Source organism: Pituophis catenifer, unplaced genomic scaffold (assembly GCF_029215685.1).
Source record: "Pituophis catenifer annectens isolate HBS135680 unplaced genomic scaffold, rPitCat1.0.hap2 SCAF_15, whole genome shotgun sequence".
Lineage (NCBI taxonomy): Eukaryota > Metazoa > Chordata > Lepidosauria > Squamata > Colubridae > Pituophis > Pituophis catenifer.
This window is the reverse complement of record NW_027256895.1, coordinates 4069229-4095529: the sequence shown is the minus strand read 5'-3', so window position 1 is coordinate 4095529 and position 26301 is coordinate 4069229. Positions and strand designations below refer to the sequence as shown.

Here is a 26301-nt window from a genome sequence, read left to right as displayed (position 1 = left end):
TGTCCAGATTGGAAAACACATCTTGAAACAATTTTTAATTTTTTGCTGCGGCTGGAAGATCCTGGATTGGACCTGACTCACATCCCCCCCCCCGTGGCAGCCGACCCCACCCCCCCAAATCCCCATGTAATAAATCAAAAGCCGGGCAGCTGACTCAGCACCCCGCGGGCTCACCAAATGCAGGTGCCAAGTTGAAAATGCCAGCTGGCCTCCCACGCGTTCCCATCCCGTGGCCGGAGCTGGAGAGGAAGGTTGCACGGGGCACAAGCCCCAGAAAGGCCCGTGGCCTGCCAGGAAAACAGTGCCCACGTCCATCCCTCGGTACCCGGCTCAGAGAGGCTGCCCCCCCCCTCCCACCCATCCATCCCGGACCTCTGGCTGGAGTTGGCATCAATGGGAATGCCATGCTGGGTTTATCCTTCCAAATGGATGGATCCCCAGTTCCTCTTTCCTTTCCTTTCCTCTTTTCCATTTTCCTTTCTTTCTTTCCTTTCCTTTGTTTTTCTTCCTTCCTTCCCTTCCTCCCTCCCTTCTTTTCTTTCTTTCTTCTTCCGTTGTTCCTTCCTCTTTTCCTTTCCTCTTTTCCATTTTCCTTTCTTTTCCTTTTGTCTATTTTCCTTTCCTTTCCTTTTGTCTATTTTCCTTTCCTTTCCTCTTTTCTGTTCTCCTTTCCTTTCCTCTTTTCCATTTTCCTTTCCTTCTTTCCTTTCCTTTGTTTTTCTTCCTTCCTTCCTTTCCTTCCTCCTTCCCTCCCTCCCTTCTTTTCTTTCTTTCTTTCTTCTTCCCTTGTCCCTTCCTCTTTTCTTTCTTTCCTCTTTCCTCTTTTCCATTTTCCTTTCCTTTCCTGTGTTTTCTTCCTTCCTTCCTTCCTTCCTTTCCTTCTTTCCCTCCCTCCCTTCTTTTCTTTCTTTCTTTTTCTTTGTTCCTTCCCCTTTTCTTTCTTTCCCCTTTCCCCTTTTCCTTTCCTTTGTTTTTTCTTCCTCCCTTTCTTTCCTTCCTTCCCTCCCTCCCTTCTTCTTTTCTTTCTTTCTTCTTTCCTTGTTCCTTCCTCTTTTCTTCCTTTTTCTTCCTTTTTCCTTCCTTCTTTCCTCCCTCCCTCCCTCCCTTCCATTCCCATTCCTCTTTCTAGCCTCTGGATTTCAGTGCTCAAGTCCTCTCAATGAGGGGATGGAAGGAAGGAAAGGAAAGAAGGAAGGAACAAAGGAAGAATGGAGGGAGAGAGGGTGGGGAGGAGGAAAGAAGAAAGGAAAGAACAAACGAAGAAGGGAGCGAGGGAGGAGGGAGGGAGGGAGGAAAGAGGGGGAGGGAGTGAGGAAAGGAAGGAAGGAAGGAAGGAAGGAAGGAAGGAAGGAAGGAAGGAAGGAAGGAAGGAAGGAAATATTCCCAGTCAGCAATTAAGCCCTTTCCCTTTCCCTTTCCCAGAATCTCCCAGCCAGCCATGTTTGAAATCCACTCATCTTAAAATGGGTGGATTTCTTAAAATTCCTCTAACGCAGGCCGCTTCTAAATCTGCAGGATCACACTTCCCATCATCCACACAGCCAATTAGGCCTCTTCACTTCTCTTTGCTTTTCCATCTCCCCGCGGGGAGATCTTCGACCGGCCCGTCCTTCCATCTATTTTTCTCCTATTTTTCTCCTTCTCTCCTTCTTTCCTTTTAGGTTCGGTCATGTCTGAAGGGGCCGATTCCCAGCCGGTGGCTTTGGGGGCGTCTCGGGTCGAACTCCGGGTTTCCTGCTGGAACTTGCCGGACAAAGAAGCCAACATTAAACCGGATCCCTGTCTGGTTATCCAGCTGCTCAGCGATGGACAGTGGAACGAGGTATACGGCTATTTTTTTAAAAAAAAACATCTGGGCATCGACAACCTTCCCGTCGGTCAATTGCAAAAAAGTCACATTCTTTGATTTCACAGAGGTAGAAGATAGTCCTCGACTTCATTTAGCGACCGTTACGATGGCACTGAATAAAGGGACTTTTCTCACATTTAACGACTTTTGCAGCCTTCCCACGGTCACGTGGTCTAAAATTCAGAGGCTGTGATGCTGACTCATATTTATGACGGTTGCAGCATCCGGGGCGGGAGGGAAATGCGTGATCCCCTTTTGCGACCGTTGGACGAGTAAAAGTCAACGGGGAAGTCCGATTCGCTTATCGACCCTCTGACTAACTTAACGACTCTGATTCACTTAACAACCGTGGAAAGAAAAGGTCGTAAAATGGGGCAAAACTCACTTAAAATCTTATTTAGCAGCAGCAACTTTGGGCTCAATGGCGGTCGTAAGTCGAGGGCTAGCTGTATCCAGAGACTTGCACGCATGCACACGGCTTAAAAAACACTGCTAAATAGGACGGCAAAGCACCGGAGCCACACTACCGGTCCGAACCGGCTGAATCCCACCACTGTCTGTATCTCACCGGTGTTTGACGGACAACTAAAAAAAATAAGCTTTGCTTTTATTTACCGCTCCTCTAAAACAGGCTGGCTGGGGAATTCTGGGAGTCGAAGTCCGCCCGTCTTAAAGTTGCTAAACTTGAGAAAAAAACTGTTTTGCAAGCATCAAATAAACCCAGTAAATGCGATATTCGGCTTTAAAGGCACAGCTGAATCAAAGCTCCCACGTTTGCTAAAAAAAAAAACATTTCCCAGCCTTTCTCCCAAACAGGGACCCCTCTGGGCTTACTGGCATCCACCTCTCCTTTCCTCCTTCCCAGGTGGGGCGCTCGGAAGTCCTGCACGGCTCCCGGAACCCCGTTTTCGCTCACGTCTTTGCCCTGGATTACTTCTTCGAGGAGATGCAAAATTTGAAATTCGAGGTCTTTGATGCCGACGGAGAAAGTGATTCCGACTTGGGCTGTGTGTCTGGGATGCTGATGGGCACCATCGAATGCTCCCTGGGGCAGGTAGGAAGGGAATCTGCCTCTCTCTCTCTCTCTCTCTCTCTCTCTCTTTCTCTCTAGCTATCTGTCTCTCTCTCTCTCTCTTGGTCTGTCCGTCTGTCTATCATTTATCTATCTTTTATTTATGTTTATCTTTCTATCTTTCATCCACTTACGTATCATCCATCTATCAATTAATCTGTTATTTTTATATCAGTCATTCTATCATCTATCTTTTTATCTATCTATTTATCTATCTTTGTTATTTTATTTATTTATTTGTTTGTTTGTTTGTTTGTTTGTTTATTTATTTATTTATTTATTTATTTATTTATTTAATCTAATTTTTATACCGCCCTTCTCCCGAAGGACTCAGGGCAGTGCACAGCCAAAAATAAAACAAACACATATATAAAATTTAAAAACAATTTAAAAACATATTAAATAATTTGGCCCCAACAAATTATTGTTTATCCATCTATCTATATCTATATTATCTATCTATCATCTCTATCTATCTATCTATCATCTATCTACTGTATCATCTACTGTACCATCTATCATCTATTATTTATCCATCTACTTACTTACTGACTATCTATATCTATCTATCTATCTATCTATCTATCTATCTATCTATCTATCTATCTATCTATCTCTATCTCTATCTTTTATTTATGTATTATCTATCTTTCTATCTATCATCCACTTATGTATCATCCATCTATCAATTATCTGTTATCAATCATTCCATCATCTGTCTTTTTATCTATCTACATCTATCTATGCATATTATCTATCTATCTATATCTATATTATCAATCTATCATCTATATCTTTCTATCTTTCTATCATCTATTTATCTTCATCTGCTTACTATCTATCTAGCTATCTAGCTATCTATCTTTATCTTTTATTTATGTATTATCTATCTTTCTATCATCCACTTACGTATCATCCATCTATCATCTATTATCTATATATCAATCATTCTATCATCTATCTTTTTATCTATCTATATCTATCTATCTCTCTTTATTATCCGTTTATCTATCTATATATTATCTATCTATCTATCATCTATCTATCTATATCTTTTATTTATGTTTTATCTATTTTTCTATCTCATCCATTTATGTATCATCCATCTAATCTATATATCAATCATTCTATCATCTATCTTTTTCTCTATCTCTATCTATCTATCTCTCTTTATTATCTGTCTATCTATCTATCTATCTATCTATCTATCTATCTATCTATCTATCTATTATCTACAGTAGATATCTATCTATTATCTATCAATCATCTTTGTATCTATTTATCACCTATCTATTGTATATGTATCATCTATGTATCACCTGTCTATCTATCTATCTATCTATCTATCTATCTATTTATCTATCTATCTATTATCTACAGTAGATATCTATCTATTATCTATCAATCATCTTAGTATCTATGTATCTATGTATATCTACTGTATCTCTCTATATCTATCTATCTATCTATCTATCTATCTATCTATCTATCTATCTATCTATCATCTATCTATCTATCACCCTTTCCCTATCTTTCTAATCATCCATCCATCCATCCATCCATCCATCCATCCAAACACCAATTCTATCTTTTCATCTCCAGATTGTCTCCCAAACCAAAGTCACCAAGGAGCTGGTGTTGCCAAACGGAGAGATTTTGGAGAATTCAACCATCACGGTAGATAAATCCAGGGGGAAGGGGCAGGGGCGGAAGAGAAATGGGAAATAATCTTAATTTTAGAGAAGACCGAGAGGAAACCAAGGATAATTCAGAAGGAGCAGGGGGCGGGGGGGAGAGAGGGGACACGGCCTAATGCAGGGAATTGTCGGAGTAATGGAAACATTATCATCAGAAATTTATCTGATCAGAAACACGATCTGGGTGGTCTAGCAATAATTTATTTTAATTGAAAGCCAATATTGCTTTGGGATCCTTAGTCCCGTAACAGCTAGGTGAAGCTGACCTTGGCTCCACCAATGTCATCCTCTGGTAATCAACATTTAGCTTTCTTTCCCCGGTGTGCAGCTTGGCTTACTTACAAGAGTTGTCTATTTTGGCTTTTAGAAACGGGAGAGCAAGATACTTCTCGTAATGTTGCAAGTATTTACAACCTCCCTTTCCGGAGGTGGTTTGTATTTCCCCCTCTGTTGTATTTTATCTGCACCACAACCTTGTGAGGTAGCCTGGCCTGTGTGCTTGACAGGAAAAGTAGGGATTTGAATTAGACCAGGGGTCTTCAACCTTCAAACACTCAAAGAGCCATTTGGACCCGTTTCCCACAGAAAAGAAAACACCGGGAGCCACAAAAACCTTCCCGTGCCTGATTATTTCTTGAGCAGCCACAAAACTAGCATATGTAGTTGAATTAAACCTTCTGTTTTCTTCTGAAACTTTTCTTTTCTTGGATTTATTCATTTCTTGGCCCACCAGGAGTTGAAAAGCTCAATAAATCGCGGGCCTGAGGGTGTCGCACATTGGCGGTTGTGACGCCTATTTTGAGTGACAGGGAGCCGCAGAAGAGGGGTGAAAGAGCCACATGCGGCTCCAGAGCCGCAGGTTGCTGACTCCTGAACTAGACTGTTCCCTGACCTCATCTAATGACCGTCGTCAACCCCTGGTGCGCAGGAATTGAAGCCCCACAGATTTCAAATATAGGGTGGGAGAGAAGTGGGGTGCCTAGTTCCAATGAGTAATATCTCAGAATATATTAAACTGTTTGATAAAATCAAATATCACTGAGAAAAGTTAACGGGAATACGAGTAATCTTCAACTTACGACCTTCCTTTCGCAACCGTTCAAAGTGACCATGGAACTGAAAAAAAGGAGGTTTGCAATCAGTCCTCATATTTATGACCATGGTAACATTCCCCCCCCACGATCACATGATCAAAATTCGAACACCTGGCAACTGGCATGTACTTATGACGGTTGCAGTGTCCTGGGGTCATGGGATCGCCATTTGCGGCTTCCGACAAACAAAGTCAGCGAGGGGAAAAAGCTGGTCTCGTTTAACGACCGGGGGGATTCACTTAACAACTGCAATGGTTTGCATGGCAAAATGGTGACGAGTTCCGGTGTGACTCACTTAACGACTCCCTGACAGAAATTCGGCTCTCCCAACTGTGGTCGTAAGTTTGAGGATGACCTGTATCGATTTGAAGAAAATGGCATATTTTTTTCCTCTCTTGAAATGATCCTCGGGGGTTATTTTTATCGGCAGATCGAAGCTGAAGAGGTCTCCCCGACCAATAAGTTTGTACAACTGGAATTTTGCGGTCAAGAACTGGATGACAAGGTAAGGGAAACGGGGGAAAAAAAACCAGAAAGCAAATCCTAAAAAAAAAAAGGAATGTCGAGGTTGAGGTGTCACACAGGACTCTTCGGCTGAGAAGAGAGCTGTGCAACCTAGAAAATTGCCGGCATTTTAAATTCAGACATTACCTCATGGATTATTGTTTTTTAAACTAGGCAGGTTAACAGGATAATAGAGTTTAAAGGGATCTTGGAGATCTGCTATCATGTCATACCCTGGTCCTTCTTTACTCTAGACTGCCCATACCCAATTCCTGCAACCGTTCTTCATATGTTTTTTTTTTTTTGTCTCCGGGCCTTTTAAAATCAGTTCTTCTCTTTAAATTTAGTCTCCAGGCCTTAAACATTTTAAATCAAACTTTATTTCATGGATTATTGCTTTTTTAAATGAGGAAGAATAAAGTGCGAAGTTAACGGGGGAAAAAAAAAAACAGCTTGAATTGAATTGAAACAGAATTGGAAGGGATCTTGGAGGGCATTTAGTCCAACCCCCAGCTCACACATTTATGTAATAATTTATTTAATAATTTTTAATTTTTAATTGATGTTTGTCTTGTGTTTTTAAATAGGCGGTACAACGCCCTGAGTCCTTCGGGAGAAGGGCGGTATAGAAATAAAATTATACTTATACTTAATTATACTTATACACAGGAGACCTATACTAGGGTTTTGAACCGCTTCTAGTCCAACCCCCGATTCATGAGATCCTATATCTGTGATGGCGAACCTATGGCACGCGTGCCACAGGTGGCACGCGAAGCGATATCTTCGGGCACACGAGCCGTTGCCCTAGCTCAGCTCCAGCGTGCATACGTGTGCCGGCCACCTGATTTTCCGGCCTTCCGGGCCCACCGGACGTTGGAAAACGGGCTGCTTCTGGCCTCTGGGGGCGTGGGGAAGGCCGTTTTTGCCCTCCCCAGGCTCCTAGAAAGGCTCTGGAGCCTGGGGAGAGTGAAAAACGGGCCTTCCGGTCCCACTGGAAGTTGGGAAAAAGGTTAGGCATCACTGTCCTATATCATTTTAGACAAATGGCTGTCCAGTCTCTTCTTCAAAATCTCCAGCGATGGAGCACCCCTATTAACCTCTGGAGGCAAGGAGTTCCACTGGTTAATTATTCTCACTGTCAGGAAATTTCTCTCTTATTTCTAGGCTGCTTCTCTGCTTGTTTAGTTTCCATCCATTGCTTCTTGTCCTGCCCTCAGATGCTTTGGAGAATAATTTGACCCCCTCTTCTTTGTGGCAGCCCCTCAAATATTAGAAGATGCTATCATGTCTCTCCTAATCCTTCTTTTCATTAAACGAGACATAACGAATTCCAGCAATTGCTCTTTATATGTTATAGCCTCCAGTCCCTTAATCATCTTGGTCTTGGAAGCATTCAATTTGTTTAAATGACATTAAATTATCCTCACTGCCACGGATTTCTTGTTAGCTGGATCTGCTTGGTTATCTAAAGCGATTGTGTGTGAATTTTTCCGGCATGCAAATTCTGCCTCTGGTATGAATTGAATCTCTGATGGATTTCCTCCAAACTTTAGATGGCTGCTCCCAGTGGGGCAAAGAATATATTTATTTTTACAACGTATTTGAGGTTGCGTAACAAAAACACGGCATCCTTTGGAACGATTCCGTTTTTTCACAAACAGATCTGCTTGGTTAGATTCCCCCCCCCCCCCCGCAAATTGTCAATTGCCTTTTAAAGCAATCTTTCTCAACCTTGGCTGTTTTACAACGGGTGGACTTCGACTCCCAGAATTCCTCAGTCAAGGCTGGGGGGATTCTGGGAGTTGAAGTCCACCTGGCTTAAAATGGTTCATCCATCTTGCTAAAACAATGTCCATGCTTAGAAGCATTCCAGCTCAGTGTTTGTCAACCTGGACCACTTTATGAGGGGCAGACTTCAACTCCCAGAATTCCTCAGTCAAGACTGGGGGATTCTGGGAGTTGAAGTCCACCTGGCTTAAAATGCTTCATCCATCTTGCTAAAACACTGCCCATGCTCAGAAGCAATCCAGATCAGTGATTTTTCAACCTGGACCACTTTATGAGGGGCGGACTTCGACTCCCAGAATTCCTCAGTCAAGACTGGGGGATTCTGGGAGTTGAAGTCCACCTGGCTTAAAATGGTTCATCCATCTTGCTAAAACAATGTCCATGCTTAGAAGCATTCCAGCTCAGTGTTTGTCAACCTGGACCACTTTATGAAGGGTGGACTTCAACTCCCAGAATTCCTCAGTCAAGGCTGGGGGGATTCTGGGAATTGAAGTCCACCTGGCTTAAAATGGTTCATCCATCTTGCTAAAACACTGTCGGTGCTCAGAAGCATTCCAGCTCAGTGTTTGTCAACTTGGACCACTTTATGAAGGGTGGACTTCAACTCCCAGAATTCCTCAGTCAAGACTGGGGGATTCTGGGAGTTGAAGTCCACCTGGCTTAAAATGGTTCATCCATCTTGCTAAAACAATGTCCATGCTTAGAAGCATTCCAGCTCAGTGTTTGTCAACTTGGACCACTTTATGAAGGGCGGACTTCGACTCCCAGAATTCCTCAGTCAAGACTGGGGGATTCTGGGAGTTGAAGTCCACCTGGCTTAAAATGGTTCATCCATCTTGCTAAAACACTGCCCATGCTCAGAAGCAATCCAGATCAGTGATTTTTCAACCTGGACCACTTTATGAGGGGCGGACTTCGACTTCCAGAATTCCTCAGTCAAGGCTGGGGGATTCTGGGAGTTGAAGTCCACGCACCCATCTTAAAATGTTTCACCCATCCTGCTCAAACACTGTCCGCACTTAGAAGTATTCCAGATCAGTGTTTGTCAACCTGGACCACTTTATGAAGGGCGGACTTCGACTCCCAGAATTCCTCAGTCAAGACTGGGGGATTCTGAGAGTTGAAGTCCACCTGGCTTAAAACGGTTCATCCATCTTGCTAAAACACTGTCTGTGCTTAGAAGCACTCCAGATCAGTGTTTGTCAACCTGGACCACTTTATGAGGGGCGGACTTCAACTCCCAGAATTCCTCAGTCAAGACTGGGGGATTCTGGGAGTTGAAGTCCACCTGGCTTAAAATGGTTTATCCATCTTGCTAAAACACTTTCCGTGCTCAGAAGCATTCCAGCTCAGTGTTTGTCAATCTGGACCACTTTATGAGGGGCGGACTTCGACTCCCAGAATTCCTCAGTCAAGACCGGGGGGATGCTGGGAGTTGAAGTCATCCCCTCTTAAAGTGGTCCAGGTTGGGGGGGAAAAAACACTGCACAGTTTTGATCCCGTTAAACAGGATTATTGGTTAGGAGTCGGCCGACGCAGCCCGCTGGTTCTTCTCGCCGTTGGGAGAGGCTGTCAATCTTCCTCCGCTTTCATATCTGCGCCGCCGTGGTGCCTCCCGCCATCTTTTCTTCGTTTCGCAAGGTTGTGAGAGCTGCTGGTGCGATGCAGCTGCGTCAGTTTTCTGGATGTCCCATTTAATTTGGCCAGCCTGTTTTCCTGCGGATTTCCCAGGGGAGCTGAGCTCATTTGGAGAAAACCTGCTCTCCGCAGGACTTAAAAATGCAATTCTTTGTGCACCGCTGGGCGAAAATTGTTTTTCAGCCCTGCGTGCGTTTGACTTTCCGTTCTTCCGTCCCCAGGAATCTTCGGAGATCTCCCCAAAAAATCAGGAGGAGAAATGGCTAAATATTTTGCCTATTTTGAGAGATTGAGCTCCGAGAACGACCGAAGAAAGAATTAAATAAAATACAAGCAGTCCTCGACTTACGACCGCAATTGTCCAAATTTTTCTGTCACTAAGCGAGACGTTCATTCGGTGAACGAAAGGTCCATTTGACGACCTTTCTGGTCACTTCTTCAAGGACGGGCGTCACACCGTCGTTAAGCGAATCGGGCTTCCCCCATCGACGTGGCTCGTCAGAAGGTCGCAAAACGGGATCGTCTGACCCCGGGGATGCCTCAAAGCGTCATAAATAGGAGTCAGTGGGCAAGCTTCCGAATTTTAGATCACGTGACCATAGGGATGCCGCAAGGGTCTTAAGTCTGAAAAACGGTCAGAAGTTTATTTTTTTTCCCCCCCCGTGCCATTGTAAATTCGAACCGTCACTAAACGAGCTGTTGTAAGTCGAGGACTAGCTGTATTCTTTAACACCAAGCCAGCTATGGAAGACTTTAAGGTTTATTATTACGCTGGGGATCCACAGGCAGTCCTTGACTTATTCATTTAGTGACCGTTCGAAGTTACGACGGACCGCAAAAGCGACTTATGACCGTTTGGCACACTTACAACCGTTGCAACATCCCCACAGGTCATGTGATCAAAATTCAGCCGCTTGGCAACTGACTCATATTTATGACAGTTGCTATGTCCCGGGGGGGGGGGTTCATGCGATCTGCCTTCTGCGCATGCCCTCGCCCTCAAAAATGTGACTAAATAGGACGGCATTACGTCTCGGTGGGTAGACAGTTCCACCCCACCCGCAGTCACTGCTACCAATTCAGCCGAACCTGTCCGAACCGGCTGAATACCCCCTCTGCAATCGTGGCAAGAAAGATCACGAAACGGGGCAAAGCTGACGTAAATGTCTCGCTTAGCGACAGGAACAGGAGGGTCAGTTGTGGTCGTAAGTCGAGGACCGCCTTTAGAAAGGTGGCGAGGGTGCCTTAGGGGACCTCAAAGGACCTCCGGTGTGCCGTGTGAGAACAGCTGGTGTGATGTATTACATCTGGATTGTTGTGATTTGGCTCCCCCGGGTGTCACAAAATGGCTGCTTCGTCCGTAACTCTTTGAAAAATTGCTCTCCTTTTTTTCTTGTTTTTTCCAGGATTTCTTCAGCAAATCCGATCCTTTCCTGGAAATATATAAAGTTAGCGTTGGCGAGTCGGAGAATCTGGTTTGGAGGACAGAGGTGAGGATATTACAAGGCCCCTCCGGAGAATTTGATGGGAGGGGATTTTTAAAAAAAAAGGGGGGTGGGGAGGAAATGAAGATATAAAAAATTAAAACAGGCTGGAACCGAGAGGAGCAAGGAGAGGCTTTGCAAACCTCTCCGCAGGCACCGGCTATCCGAATAGATCCGTTCGATCTAAGGAATGTTTTAGAAATATATTCGCCCTTTGGTGATTTTCAATGCTTTCAATGCTGCAAAACGCCCAAGCGTCGTTTCGAAATGAGATGGCCGGCCAAGAAATTTGAAAAAAGAAAGTAAAGTACGTAAAATAAACTGAATTTTATACTATTTTTTTTATCTTTTGTGATTGTAAGCTGTCCAGAGTTATCCTGAGGTAAGATGGGCAGCCAATAGATTTTGATAGGTGATAGATAGATTGATAGATAGATAGATAGATAGATAGATAGATAGATAGATAGATAGATAGATAGACAACAAACAGATGGACGGACGGATGGATAGAGGGATGGATGGATAGATGGATGGATGGATGGATAGATAGATAGATGATCGACGACAAACAGATGGACGGACGGATGGATAGAGGCATGGATGGATGGATAGATGATGGATAGATCATCCATCCATCCATGTGCCCGAAGATATGGCCCGAAGCCATATCTTCGGGCACGCAAGCTGTTGCCCTAGCTCAGCTCCAGCACGCATGCGTGTGCCGGCCACCTGATTTTCCGGCCTTCCGGGCCCACCAGACGTTGGGAAATGGGCTGTTTCTGGCCTCTGGGGGGGGTCGGCCGTTTTCGCCCTCCCCAGGCTCCTAGAAAGGCTCTGGAGCCTGGGGAGAGTGAAAAACGGGCCTTCCGGTCCCACTGGAAGTTGGGAAATGGGCCATTTCCGGTCTCAGGAGGGTCTCCGGGGGGCGCTGGGGAAGGCCATGTTTGCCCTCCCCAGGCTCCTAGAAAGCCTCTGGAGCCTGGGGAGAGTGAAAAACAGGCCTTCCGGTCCCACTGGAAGTTGGGAAATGGGCCATTTCCGATCTCAGGAGGGGCTGGGGGGGCTGGGGAAGGCCGTTTTCGCCCTCCCCAGGCTCCTAGAAAGGCTCTGGAGCCAGTGGAGAGTGAAAAACGGTTAGCCATCACTGACCTATATAATATACTATCATTGAGTTAGTAAATGAATGAATGGAAATAAAATTGAGTCCAATTTTACTCAAGGAATTTGCACTCGTGCAGTTCAAAAATTGAGGAAAACACCGAGCGAAGCGAGCCAGAACGGAAAAGAGAGAATAAAATGCAAAAACCCAGCTTCCTTTCCTCAGAGGAAAATATAGGTTGTAAAGGCTTGCTTGGATAAGGCCCTTTTCGGATTTTTGCGGTAGGAAACATAGTAGATTTTAAGAGCCGCCATCAAAAAGTCTGTGAAGCTAAACTGAAAAGAAGAGAGGACGGGTAACAGTAACAGAGTTGGAAGGGGCCTTGGAGGTCATTTAGTCCAACCCCCTACTCACACAAGGAGACCTGTCCCAGGGATTCGAACAGGTGCTTCGGTTTAGAGCGGGGGGGGGGGGGGAAGACAATTTCTCAGGAGTCACGTTTTTGTAAATCTCTCACCCGACGTTTGGGTGGGGGGTGGCGGGTTGGACTAGATGACCTACAACCATGATGGCGAACCTATGGCACGCGTGCCACAGGTGGCACACGGAGCCATATCTGTGGGCACGCGAGCATTGCCCTAGCTCAGCTCCAGCACGCATGTGCATGCTGGCAAGCCGATTTTCGGACCTTCCGGGCCTACCGGAAGTTGGGAAACGGGCTGTCTCTGGCCTCTAGAGGGCCTCGGGGGAGGAGGGAAGGCTGTTTTCACCCTCCCCAGGCTCCTAGAAAGACTCTGGAGCTGGGGAGAGCGAAAAACGGGCCTTCCGGACCCGCCGGAAGTTGGGAAACGGGCTGTCTCTGGCCTCCGGAGGACCTACAGGGGGGTAGGGAAGGCTGTTTTCACCCTCCCCAGGCTCCAAGAAAGCGAAAAAACGGGCCTATCATCTCTTTTTGTGTATCAGGTGGTGAAGAACAATCTCAGTCCTCGGTGGCAACCTTTCCGAATCTCTTTGCAATCGTTGTGCAGTTGTGATCCCGACAGGCCTATACGGGTAAGTTTCTTCCGAGCCGTATTTTAAAAAAAGAAAAGAAAAGAAAAGAAAAGAAAAGAAAAGAAAAGAAAAGAAAAGAAAAGAAAAGAAAAGAAAAGAAAAGAAAGAAAGAAAGAAAGAAAGAAAGAAAGAAAGAAAGAAAGAAGAAGAAGGAAGAAGGGAAGGGAGGGAGGGTGGGAGGGAGGAGAGAGGAAAGAAGGGAAGAATGAAATAAAGGAACAGAAGAGGGAGGAAGAAGGGAGGGAAGGAAGGAAGGAGAGAGGAAAGAAGGAAGGAAGGAGGGAAGAAGGAGGGAAGAAGGAAATAAAGGAACACAAGAGGAAGGAAGGAAGGAGGGGGGAGGAAAGAAAGAAAGAAAGAGAGAGAGAAAGAGAGAGAGAGAGAGAAAGAAAGAAAGAAAAGAGGAAGGAAGAAGGGAAGGAAGGAGGGGGGAGGAAAGAAAGAAAGAAAGAAAGAGAGAGAGAGAGAAAGAAAGAAAGAAAGAAAAGAGGAAGGAAGAAGGGAAGGGAGGGAAGGTGGGAGGAAAGAGAAAGAAAGAAAGAAAGAAAGAGAGAGAGAGAAAGAAAGAAAGAAAGAAAGAAAGAAAGAAAGAAAGAAAGAAAGAAAGAAAGAAAGAAAGAAAGAAAATGAAGGCAAGGAATAGGATGAACTTGAGTGCAAAATATCGATTTTCAAAGTTTTTTGGCTGCCTTGAAAGTCCATCATGAAAAAAAGTTTTTTCATTCTACATATCATTTAGCGACCCATTTCAAAGTTATAATGGCAGTGAAAAAAAGTGACTTATGACTGGTCCTCATACTTATGACCATTTCAGCATCCTGACAGTCACGTGATCAAATTTGGGTGCTTGGCAACCGGCTTGTATTTATGATGGTTGCAGCATCTCTCCTGACAGCCGGGAAGCCAAATTCGTTTAACGACCGCCGGTTTCACTTACCAACTGCAGTGATTTGCAGAATAACTGTCACCGGAGTCGTAACCTGGGGTGCGACTCACTTAATGACCTAGCCCAGCAATGAAAATTCAGCCAATTGTGACTACCCATAGCTATATTTTAAAGGTATTTTTAAAAGAAAATCTAAACTCCGTTAGATTTGAAAATTAAACTCAAATGGCCAGAATTAATCTCGGCCAGGTTGGAGAGAAAAACTGCATTCGATCTTGAAAATAATCTCAAATTACCATGAACAGTTAGGAAAACCCCAAGGAAGCGGCTCAGTAAGCAGAACCAATTTTCCATCTGTTTTTATTTCTCTGGAGGAAAAAAAAACCCCATGAAACCTGACTTTTAATTGGATTTAAAGGCAGTTCCTTTCGGAGCTAAATTCTGCTCTGTATTTCTGGCTTTGTCACTCTCTCCCGGCTGATTTTCCAGTGTGTGGTTTACGATCACGATTCCAGCGGGAAGCACGATTACATCGGGGAATTCAACACAAGTTTTCAAGAGATGCTCCAGGTTTCCTCCGGAGAAGAGGTAAATGGGGATTGGAATGGGAAGGGAGGGAGAAAAGGAGGGAGAGAGGAAGAAACGAAGGGAGGGAGAGAAAGAGAGAAGAAGGAGAGGGGAAAGGGAGGAAGGGAGAAAAGGCGGGGGGGAGGGGGGAGAGAAGGAAGGAGTGGGGAAAGGGAAGGAAGAAACAGAAAGAGGAAGGAAGGAAGGAGGAAGGGAAGGAGGGAAGGAAGAAAAAGAGAAAGAGAGGAAAGAGGGAGGGAGGAAGAAAAGGCGGGGGAGGGGGAGAGAAGGAAGGAGGGAGGGAAGGAAGAAAAAGAAAGAGGAAGGAAGGAAGGAGGAAGGGAAGGAGGGAAGGAAGAACAAGAGAAAGAGAGAAAGGAGGGAGGGAGAGAGAGAGGGGAGAAAAAGAGAAAGAGGAAGGAAAGGAAAGTGGAAGAGAAGGGAGGGAGGGAGGAAGGAGTAAGGAAGGAAGGGAAGAAAGAAAGAAAAAAGAGGAAGAGGAAGGAAGGAGGGAGGGAGGAAGAAAAAGAGGAAGAGAAGGAAAGAAGGGAGGGATGGAGGGAGGGAGAATAGGAGAGAGAGAGGAAGAAACGAAGGGAGGGAGAAAAAGAGAGAGGAAGGAGAGGGGAAAGGGAGGGGAAAGGGAGGAAGGGAGAAAAGGTGGGAGGGAGGGAGGGAGAGAAGGAAGGAGGGAGGGAAGGAAGAAAAAGAAAGGAAGGAGGGAAGGAAAGGAGGAGGAAGGGAAGGAGGGAAGGAAGAAAAAAGAATGAGGGCGGGAGGGAGAAAAGGAGGGAGGGAAGAAAAAGAGGAAGAGGAAGGAAGGAAGGAAAAGAGGGAGAGAGGAGAGAAGGAAAGGAGGGAAGGAGGGAGGAGGGAGGGAAGAAAGAAAAAGAGAAAGAGAGAGGGAGGAGGGAGGGAAGGGAGGAAGGAAGAAAGGAAGAAAAAGAAGAAGAGAAGGAAAGAAGGAAAGAAGGAAGGGAGGGAGGGAGGAGGAAGGAAGGGAAGAAAGAAAGAAAAAGAGAAAGAGAGAGGAAGGAAGGAGGGAAGGGAGGAAGGAAGGAAGAAAAAGTGGGAGAGAAGAAGGGAGAGGGAAGGAGGGAAGGAGGAAGGAAGGAACATTTGTTTAATAACGGCCATAAGTCAAGGACCACCTGTATACCGTCAGTAATTTATATTGTGGGGAAATCGACCCTTAGGAACTTACATATTTTACAAAAACCTAAATTAAACATGTTTTTTAATGCTGGGGTTCGTTGAACAAAATCTTAGTCCAACCCTTTGACGAGCAGAAGCCCGAATTTGCATTATAATCCGATTTTATTTTTTTTCTTGGCAGGTGAAATGGGATTGCATTAACCACAAGTATCAAGAAAAGAAGAAAAATTACAAAAATTCGGGATATATCGTCCTCACTCAATGCAAGGTGAGCTTTTTAGCAGTCATAATTTCTCCGGCCTGGTTTAGGTAAGAAGAAGATGGAACCTTAAGCAGAATTATTTTTAAAAACTTTGAAATTCTCAAACAGCTCAGCAATTCACTCTTCTGATTATAAAAAAAAATATTCCTATGCTTGGAAAAAAAAACATGTTTCTAAATTTATGGATCATATCTCAGGCTTCAACTGCTGGAAAGGTATAACCGATCAAATCTTCAGGTAATCCTCGACTTACGACGAGAATTGAGCCCAAAATTTCTGCTGCTCGGAAGCTCGGTCGTTAAGTGAGTTTCCCCCATTTTATGACCGTCCTTGCCGCAGTGGTTAAGCGAATCACTGCCGTCGTTAAATTAGTCATGCCGTTGTTAAGTGACTCAGGCTTTCCCGTTGACGTTGCCAAGCATCTGAATTTTGATCACGTGACCGTAGGAGGTGCGGCAACCGTCGTAAGTGTGAAAAAAGGTCAGAATCCACTTTTTTCAGGGCTGTTGTAACTTTAGTGAACGGTCGCTAAATGAATGTTATAAGTCAAGGACTACCTATATTCCTTCATGGAGATACATAGTTGGCTCAGGAATTCTGGGAGTTGCCATAGTTGACCAACCTTGTTTCTGGGGTGTTGGTAGGGGTAGTCCTCGATTTACGACCACAATTCAACCCCACATTTATGTTGCTAAGTGAGAAATTTGTTCAAAGTCAATTTTGCCGTCTTTCCTTACGACTTTCCTTGCCACATTGGTTAACGGATTCGCTGCCGTCGTTAAATGAGTCACCCGGTTGTTAAATGAATCCGGTTTCTCCATTGACGTTGCTCGTCAGAAGGTCGCGAAAGGGGAATCCCGTAAGCAAGACGGTTGTTGTGAGTTCTACGGTCCATTTTACGACCTTCCTTCCTTGCTGCCGCCGTGAAGCGTAAATTTAACTGCCGTTGTTTAAATTTCGTCACACGGTTGTTAAATGAATCCAGCTTTCTGTTGACATTGCTGGTCGCTAAAAGGGAATCGCGACGTGACCCCCTGGGACTCTGCGACAACCATCAGAAATGCAAGTCGGTCGCCGAGCATCCCAGATTTACCTCACGAGACCACGAGGATGCCGAAACGGTCACACGTGTGGGGAAAAAAAGGTCCTGTTTTTTTCAGCACCGTTGTAACTTCGAACGGTCCTTTAGTGAAATGTTGTCAGTTGTGGACTAGCTGGGTTAATATTTCGGGTTCCGAAGAAGAAAAAGCAAAGATTTGGAAGATGGCTAACCGTCACATCCTTACCATCATTGTTTCTCTGCAGATGGAGAAAGTCCACACTTTTCTGGATTACATCATGGGTGGCTTACAGATCTCCTTCACGGTAAGTTTTTTTTTTTTTTAATTGAAAAGTTTTTAAAAGTTTTACAAACATTTCCAGTGAAACACCCACACCTTCTGGTGGCAAGCTGTTCCACTGGTTAATTGTCCTCATTGTTAGGAAGTTTCTCCTTAATTCCAGGTTTCCAACCTGGTTATTTCTTGTCCTGCCCTCTGGTGCTTTGGAGAATAATTTGGTCCCCTCTTCTTTGTGGCAGCCCCTCAAGGAGGGATGGGATTCAGCCGGTTCGGACCGGTTCAGGTGAACCGGTAGCTCCGACGATCAGCTGGGAGTCAATCGGTAGCTCCGATGTTCAGCTGGGAGCGAACCGGTTCGCTCCGACGATCAGCTGGGAGTCAACCGGTAGCTCCGACGTTCAGCTGGCAGCGAACCGGTTCGCTCCGACAGTCAGCCGAGAGCGAACCGGTAGCTCTGACAATCAGTTGGGAGCGAACCGGTTCGCTCCGTCAATCAGGTGGGCCCGCCCACTCTCCCCTTCGCTTTACTTACCTTTATCCTATCAGCTGATTCACACGGCAGAGCGGATTGCCGCACCTCAGCTGTGTTACTCCCCAGAAGTAACATGGAAGGTTAGCTTTGTTAAAACTGTGCGAGTGCGCGTGTCAGGCGAAACACGCAATCACCGAACCGCAGGAGTCATTCAACCGGCAGGATCCTACCACTGCCCTCAAGTACTGGAATACTGCTATTATCATCATCTTCTTTTAATGACCCTTGCCGGGTGGAGTCTGATCAACTGAATGGAGCTGAGTGTTTAGTGGCCGGATGCCTTTCCTGTCACCAGTACGGAGTTTTGTTCAGCAGATATATTCTCATCGTGCCCAGACAGAGAGAAATATCTGCCTCTACCTAGGATCGAACTCACAGCCTCCTGATTGTGAGGGGAGAGCTCTACCTCTAGGCCACTGCACTACTCTTGGAATACTATTATCTGGTTTCTCTTCAGATCATATAAATCTTTCGCCTTTTACTATTATCATGTCCCCCCTAATTCTTCTTTTCTTTAGGCTAGCCAGACGCAAAACCTGCAGCTGTTATTCATATGTTTTAGTCTCCAGGCCTTTGATCCTCTTAGTTGCTCTTCTCTGCACTTTTTCTAAAGTCCCAACGTCTTTTTTTGTAATGTGGTGACCAAAACTGGATGCAGGATTCCAGGGGTGTGGCCTTACTAAGCCTTCATAAAACGGTACTAATGCTTCACGTGATTTTGATTCTATGCCTCTCTTTATACAATCCAGGATTGTATTAGCTTTTTCGGCTGCTGCCGGCCGCACACGGCTGGCTCGTGTTTAAGTGATTGTATACTAAGACGTCGAGATCCCTCTCGTGGTTACTGTTTTTGAGCCAGATTTCACCTAATCTGTATTTGTACCCTTGAATTTTCCTGCCTAGGTGTAAAACCTTGCTTTCCTCTGCATGAAATTTCGTTTTGTTGTATATTTTTGCCCATTTGTTCAAGTTTGTCAAGATCTTTTTGGATCCTGAGTTTGTCTTCCGGTATGTTGGCTATTTCTGCCAGTTTAGTATCATCTGCAAATTTGATGAATTCTCCTTCTATTCCCTCATCTAAGTCGTTTATGAAGATATTGAAGAGTCCTGGGCCTGTTCTGCCCCAGCTACGGACCCCAAAGAACGCAGCGCACACAAAGTCCGTTCAAACCTTAGTTTACTAAATAAACCAGTCTTTTACAACAACGGCTGTTAATTAATTGCATTAACAGCCGCCAAGAATTCAAAGAATAATAACTGAAAGCTTACTGTGGTTGGCAGAATGCCCAGAGCAATTTGCAGGAAGCTGATAAGCAAGACAAGACACGAAGGTATGTGAACGAAGTTGTTCCCTGCAAATTGCTTCAGTCGGCATTCCTCCTTAAATAGGCTAAGGGAGTGGCCAATTAGCCCCAAGCCTTACTCTTGAGAAGACCTCCTCCTGAGGAGCCACTCCTGCATTTTGGCAGCTCTGTGCGCCCGTGCATCGAGAAGAGGCTCCCCCTCTTCGTCCTCTTCACTTAAGTGAGCTTCTGGAGGTTCTGAAGGCCCTGGCTGAATTCCCGCCTCTGGCACCACATCTTCTTCAGCCTCCTCATTGTCTGACTCGAGTGACAGCTGCACAGGCTGCTGGTGCAGCACCACACCAGTCTCCTCGCTGTCTGAATCAACTACTAGTTGCACAGGCCGCATACGGGCCACAACAGGGTCTAAGACAGAACCTTGTGGTACCCCACTGCTTGTTTCCCTCCATGTAGACGTAGTACCATTTGTTAAGGACTACTCGTTGAGTACACTTTGTCAGCCAGTTACAAATCCAACTGGTCGTGATGCTGTCTATCCCACATTTTTTTCCAGCTTACCAAGAAGTAGGTTGTGGTCTACCTTGTCAAATGCCTTACTGAAAATCTAGGCTACACCGCTGGCTCTCTCTCTCTCCCTCTCTCTCTCCCTTGCCCAGGTAGCCATTGACTTCACAGCTTCCAACGGCGACCCCAGAAGTGAACATTCCCTCCATTTCATCAACCCCCGGGAGCCCAACGAATACCTGAAAACTTTGTCATCCGTGGGCGAGATCTGCCAGGATTACGACAGGTACAGAGATAAGTTTGCGCCTGGAATGTCGAAACCATAATTCCCAGAATTCCCCTGTCCTTGTTGTGGCCCGCCAGCTGCCAACGGAGCTGGGGGCAGACTCGGATGAGGAGGAGGTTGGGGAGGAACGTGGGCCAGCGCTGGAGTCTGGGGAAGGCTCTGACGGATGCTCTGCGTCGGACGCAGAGATAGAGTTAGGGCCATCTGACATTTCCCAGCCACCGGAGAGGCAGCTGCCTTTGGAGGCTGAGATGAGTGAGGAGGAAGAACAGCTGGGGCCTGTTCCAGATGCTCGTATGCACAGAGCAGTTAGGAGAGGGGAGCAACGGAGGACAAGGAGTCGACATAGGAAACAAAGCATAGGTGGACGCTGAACGGCCCCTCCCTGGCTGGGGAATAAAGAGAAGGAAAGGGGAGTGGTGATCGTAGGAGACAACCGTTCGTATTTCTGAAGATTTTGCTCATTGCGTTTCGTACCACAAAGACTGCATGCCAGAACTTAATTTGCAGCCTTTCGGCTGGGAGCTCACGGGCCTTGCAATTATCGCAAGGAACTGATAAGGTCTGTTACTACAGTTAACTCCTTGGCTGGACTTTTTGGTGTGTGAATGCAATTAATTCTCAAGAGGTAAATAAAGAGGGGTTTTTCGTGACCAGGAGTCTGTTTCTTGCTTCTGCTAAGACTGAGTCAGAACTGGCCCCTGTCCGGATGGAAAAACTAAACAGCGTTTTCTCTTCCAGCGATAAACGGTTCCCGGCCTTTGGTTTCGGAGCGCGAATCCCTCCCGATTTCGAGGTACGAGTCCTGAGATCCAAGGAAGCCGAATCGTTCCCTTTTTGGTGCTCCTCATTCGACTCCTCGTTCCTATTTTATTTCATTTTTCTTTTCTTGGACAGGTGTCTCACGATTTCGCCATCAACTTCGATCCGGAGAACCCCGAATGCGAAAGTAGGAAGAATTGTGATTTTTTGTGGGGTGGAATTCTGCGTTCTAGTGCCAGCTGATGATTTTTTTTTAAAAAAAGAAAGATTTGGGGGATTGGAAACCTTGGGCAAAGCGGAAGGAAGGAAGGAAGGAAGGAAGGAAGGAAGGAAGGAAGGAAGGAAGGAAGGAAGGAAGGAATAGGAGAATTTTAAAAAAGAGGAAATATTAGGGAGAGAGGGAGGGAGGGAGGAAGGAAAAAAGGAGAATATTAAAAAAGAGAAAATATTAGGGAGGGAGGGAGGGGGAGAGAGAGGGAGAGAGAGAGGGAGAGAGAGAGGGAGGGAGGAAGGTAAAGGAGAATTTTTAAAAAGAGAAAATATTAATTAATTGCCCATAGGAGGGGGCAGGAGGGAGAGTGGAAGGAAGAAAGGAAGGAAGGAAGGAAGGAAGGAAGGAAGGAAGGAAGGAAGGAAGGAAGGAAGGGAGGGAGGGAGGAAGGAAGGAAGGAAGAAAGGAAGGAAGGAAGGAATAGGAGAATTTTTAAAAAGAGGAAATATTAGGGAGGGAGGGAGGGAGGGAGGGAGGGAAGGAAGGAAGGAAGGAAGGAAGGAAGGAAGGAAGGAAGGAAGGAAGGAAGGAAGGAAGGAAGGAAGGAAATTAACCTATTCCAGATCTGGTGGGAATCTAATTTCTTTCCTTCCCTGGCAGAGATTCTCGGGGTGATCGAGGCTTACAAGCGCTGCCTGCCCCAGATCGAGCTGTACGGCCCCACCAACGTGGCGCCCATCATCAACAAGGTGGCAGGGCCTGCAGCCGAAGAGGAGAAAAGCGGGATGCCCACGGTAAGGGACAAGGGGGGTCATCTAGGACCCCAAAGGGGGCAATGGGGGGGGGTGTCTCACCCCTTGTGCCCCCCTCGGGGCTCCCTGAGACCCTCCTCTGCCCTCTTCCGCAGAAGTACCGCGTGCTGCTCATCCTGACCGACGGGGTGGTGAGCGACATGCCCGAGGCCTGCGATGCCGTCGTGCGGGCTTCCCGCCTGCCCCTCTCCATCATCATCGTGGGCATCGGGAACGCCGACTTCTCCGACATGCGGGAGCTGAACGGGGACCGCGGGATGCTGGAGACGGAGGAGGGCCGGGCCGTACGGGACATCGTGCAGTTCGTGCCCGTCAGGGAGTTTAAGAAGGTGAAGGAAGGGCCAGGCTCTGCTGGGGGGGGGGGTATTGTGGGGGGGGTATCCAGAAGACCCCGGGGTCCAAGAGGGGTTAAAGGCCTGCTTGGAGCATCGGTCCTGTGCCCTTGAGTTTCGGCCTATACAGTCCTTCCTTCTCCATTTGTCTTCCTCCCTTCCTTCTCTCTGTCCCCTTCCTTCCTTTCTTCTTTCCTTCCTTCTCTGTCTCCTTCCTTCTTTTCTTCTCTATCTCCCTCCTTCTTCCCTTTTCTTTCCCCTTCCTTCCTTCTTTCCTTCCTTCTATGTCTCCTTCCTTCCTTTCTTCTCTGTCTCCTTCCTTTCTTCCTCCTCTGTCCCCTTCCTTCCTTCCTTCCTTTTTCCTTCTTTCCTTTCTTCTCCTTTCCTCCTTTCTTTTCCTTCCTCCCTCCTTCTCTGTCTCCTTCCTTCCTTCCTCCCTTCTGTCCCCTTCCTTCCTTCTTTCCTTCCTTCCTTCCTTCCTTTCCTTTCTTCTCTCTCCTTCCTTCCTCCCTTCTCTGTCTCCTTCCTCCCTTCTCTCTTTCTCCTTCCTTCCTTCTATCACTGTTCCTTTTTCCATTCTCTCTGTCCTCTTCCTTCCTCCCTCCCTTCTACCTTTGTTCCTTCCTCCATCCTTCTTCTTTCCTCCTTTATATTTCTTTCCTTCCTTTTTTCTACTTTTCTTCCTCTCTCCCTTCCTCCGTTCCTTCTCATTGTCCCATTCCTTCCTTCCTTTCCTTCTTCCTCATTCTTTTCCTTTCCTCCTTTCTTTTCCTTCCTCCCTTCTCTCTCCTCCCTTCCTTCTCTCTTTCTCCTTCCTTCCTTCTCTCATTCTCCTTCCTTCCTTCTCTTTCTCCTTCCTTCCTTCCTTCCTTTTGTCTTCTTCCTTCCTTCCTCCCTTCTCTGTCTCATTCCTTTCCTCTATTATCGTTTCTTTTTCCATTCTCTCTGTCCTCTTCCTCCCTCCCTCCCTTCTGCCTTTGTTCCTTCCTCCACTCTCCTCCCTCCCTCCCTCCTTTATATTTCTTTCCTCCCTTTTTTCTACTTTAATTCCCCACCCTCCCTCCCTTCTCCTTGTTCCTTTCCTTCCTTCCTTCCTTCCTTCCTTCCTTCTTTCCTTTTTCCTTCTTTCCTTTCTTCTCCTTTCCTCCTTTCTTTTCCTCCCTCCCTCCTTCTCTGTCTCCTTCCTTCCTTCCTCCCTTCTGTCCCCTTCTTTCCTTCTTTCCTTCCTTCCTTCCTTTCCTTTCTTCTCTCTCCTTCCTTCCCCCCTTCTCTGTCTCCTCCCTCCCTTCTCTCTTTCTCCTTCCTTCCTTCTATCACCGTTCCTTTTTCCATTCTCTCTGTCCTCTTCCTCCCTCCCTCCCTTCTACCTTTGTTCCTTCCTCCATCCTCCTTCTTTCCTCCTTTATATTTCTTTCCTTCCTTTTTTCTACTTTTCTTCCTCTCTCCCTCCCTCCGTTCCTTCTCCTTGTCCCATTCCTTCCTTCCTTTCCTTCTTCCTCATTCTTTTCCTTTCCTCCTTTCTTTTCCTTCCTCCCTTCTCTGTCTCCTCCCTTCCTTCTTTCTCCTCCCTCCCTTCTCTCTTTCTCTTTCCTTCCTTCTCTTTCTCCTTCCTTCCTTCCTTCCTTTTGTCTCCTTCCTTCCTTCCTCCCTCCCTCCCTTCTCTGTCTCATTCCTTCCCTCTATCACCGTTCCTTTTTCCATTCTCTCTGTCCTCTTCCTTCCTCCCTCCCTTCTACCTTTGTTCCTTCCTCCATCCTTCTTCTTTCCTCCTTTATATTTCTTTCTTTCCTTCCTTTTTTCTACTTTTCTTCCTCTCTCCCTCCCTCCGTTCCTTCTCCTTGTCCCATTCCTTCCTTCCTTTCCTTCTTCCTCATTCTTTTCCTTTCCTCCTTTCTTTTCCTTCCTCCCTTCTCTCTTTTCCTTCCTCTCTCTTTCTCTCCCTCCCTCTCTTCCGTTCATTCTCCCTCTTTTCTTTCCTCTGTCTCTCCCTCCCTTTCTCCCTTCCTTCCCACTCGTCTTTTTCTTTTCTTCCCAGACTGGCCCCAATGCTCTGGCCAAGACGGTTTTGGCTGAAGTCCCCAAACAGGTGGTGGAATATTACGGGGCCAAAGGAATCCCCCCTGGGACACAGAAATCCTCCTCTCCGTTGCCCCAGTGAGACCCCCCCGCCCCCCCACTCCAAGCACCCCTCCACCCTGAGGGCATGATCTGCCCAGCACCTGAATGTGAGTATCAAAAGCAACATGGCGACTTGGAGATGCCAAGAAGCTGTTTTTTTGGGGGGTGGGGGGGTGAGGGGCGAGGTAGAGATATGAATTTTGGGGGGACAGCGGTGGAAAAAAGTGAGAATTAGCGAAAAAAAATGAGAGACCGAGGCCTGCACCAACTCCAGAAGGCCTGCCTCTTAGAATGAGGGGGACTTCAACTCCCAGCATTCCGAGCGGCAGAGCTCGGAATGCTGGGAATTGCGGTTCTCAAAAAGGAGAGCCCGGCGCCACCATCTTGAACCTGGCCTGTGGCCTCCATTTCTAGCCAGCTTTGTTAGTGTTTGGCTGAGAAACCAATGGTTTTGGCGGGAAACGACCCCACGATCCTTAGAGAGGGCAGGAGGGCAACAGCCACGGGGCGCGTGGCAAACAGGGGAGTCTTGGGGACTCCAGAGGTCATCTGTACAGCTTTCCCCCAACTGGAAGAACCCGGGGGTAGGGGTTAGCGGATTGTGTGAATCGGCAAACTTTGCAAATGACCATTGTGCATCATTTTCTCTCTCTCTCCCTCCCTCTCGCGCTCTCTCTCCCCCTCTCTCTGCCTCCCTCTGTCTCCCTTCCCCTCTCTCTCCTTCTCTCTTGCTGTCTCTCTTTCTCTGTCTCTTTCCTCCTCCCCCTCTCTCTGTTCCTCCCTCTCTCTTTCCCGCTCTCTCCCTCTTTCTGTCTCCCTCCCTCCCTCCCTGCGTCTGTCTCTCTTTCTCTCTTTTCTGTCTCTCCCTCCCTCTCCCCTCTCTGTCTTTCTCTCTCCCTCCCTCTGTTTCTCCCTCCCTCTCTCTCCCTCCCTCCCTGTCTCTCTCTCTCCCTCCCTCCTTCTCTGTCTCTCTCTCCCTCCCTCCCTATCTCCCTCCCTCCCTCTCTCTGTCTCTCCCTCCCTCCCCCTCTCTTTCTCCCTCCCTCCCTCTCTCTGTCTCTACCTCTCCCTCTCTCTCTTTCTGTCTCTCCCTCCCCCCTCTCTATCTCTCTCCCTCCCTCCCTCCCTCTCTGTCTCTCTCTCTCTCTCTCCCTCCCTTCCTCCCTCTCTGTCTGTCTCTCTTTCTCTTTCTGTCTCTCCCTCCCTCTCTATCTCTCCCTCCCTCTCTCTGTCTCTCCCTCCCTCCCCCTCTCTCTTTCTCCCTCCCACTCTCTGTTTCTACCTCTCTTTCTCTTTCTGTCTCTACCTCCCCCCTCTCTCTTTCTCCCTCCCTCCCGCCCTCTCTGTCTCTACCTCTCTCTCTTTCTCTTTCTGTCTCTCCTTCCCCCTCTGTCTTTTTCTCCCTCCCTCTCTCTGTCTCTACCTGTCCCGCTCTCTCTTTCTGTCTCTCCCTCCCTCCCCCTCTCTCTATCTCTCTCCCTCCCTCCCTCTGTCTCTCTCTCTCTCTCTCCCGTCCTCCCTGTCTCTGTCTCTCTTTCTCTCTCTTTCTGTCTGTCTCTCCCTCCCTCTCCCACTCACCCTCCCACCCTCTGTTTCTCCCTCTCCCTCTCTCTCTTTCTGTCTCTCCCTCCCTCCCCTTCTATCTCTCTCCCTCCCTCTCTATCTCTCTCACACACACACTTCCTCCCTCTCTGTCTCTGTCTCTCTTTCTTTCTCTCTCTTTCTGTCTCTCCCTCCCTCTCCCTCCCACCCTCTCTCTCTCCCAGGTGCCTGTTTCTCTGTCCTCACACCTCCGTCTTCCAGCCTCCAGTCCCTTCGGGTGGGGAAAAAAGAGATCGAATGAACGGGGAGCTGCCTCCATCCTCTGCGGCTTCAGGCCTCCGAACACAACTCAGGACGTCAGCTGGCACCACGGGCATCGGGCAACCCCCCCCCTCAAAGTTCCCCCT

At 46.9% G+C, this 26301-nt stretch overlaps 1 protein-coding gene across 1 annotated transcript; it reads left to right on the top strand.

Annotated features, from left to right (window-relative positions):
• Positions 1 to 197: 197 nt before the first annotated feature.
• On the top strand, positions 198 to 26301 carry CPNE6 (copine 6). The gene is given in 19 exon segments (XM_070954779.1): positions 198 to 270; positions 273 to 341; positions 1223 to 1227; positions 1649 to 1822; positions 2715 to 2903; positions 4524 to 4598; positions 6143 to 6217; positions 11052 to 11135; positions 13192 to 13281; positions 14657 to 14755; positions 16071 to 16157; positions 17457 to 17516; positions 19984 to 20117; positions 20859 to 20913; positions 21015 to 21066; positions 21751 to 21884; positions 21998 to 22231; positions 24270 to 24459; positions 26119 to 26301. Coding segments are annotated over 18 exon segments (1812 nt in total). The 3' UTR covers positions 24393 to 24459; positions 26119 to 26301.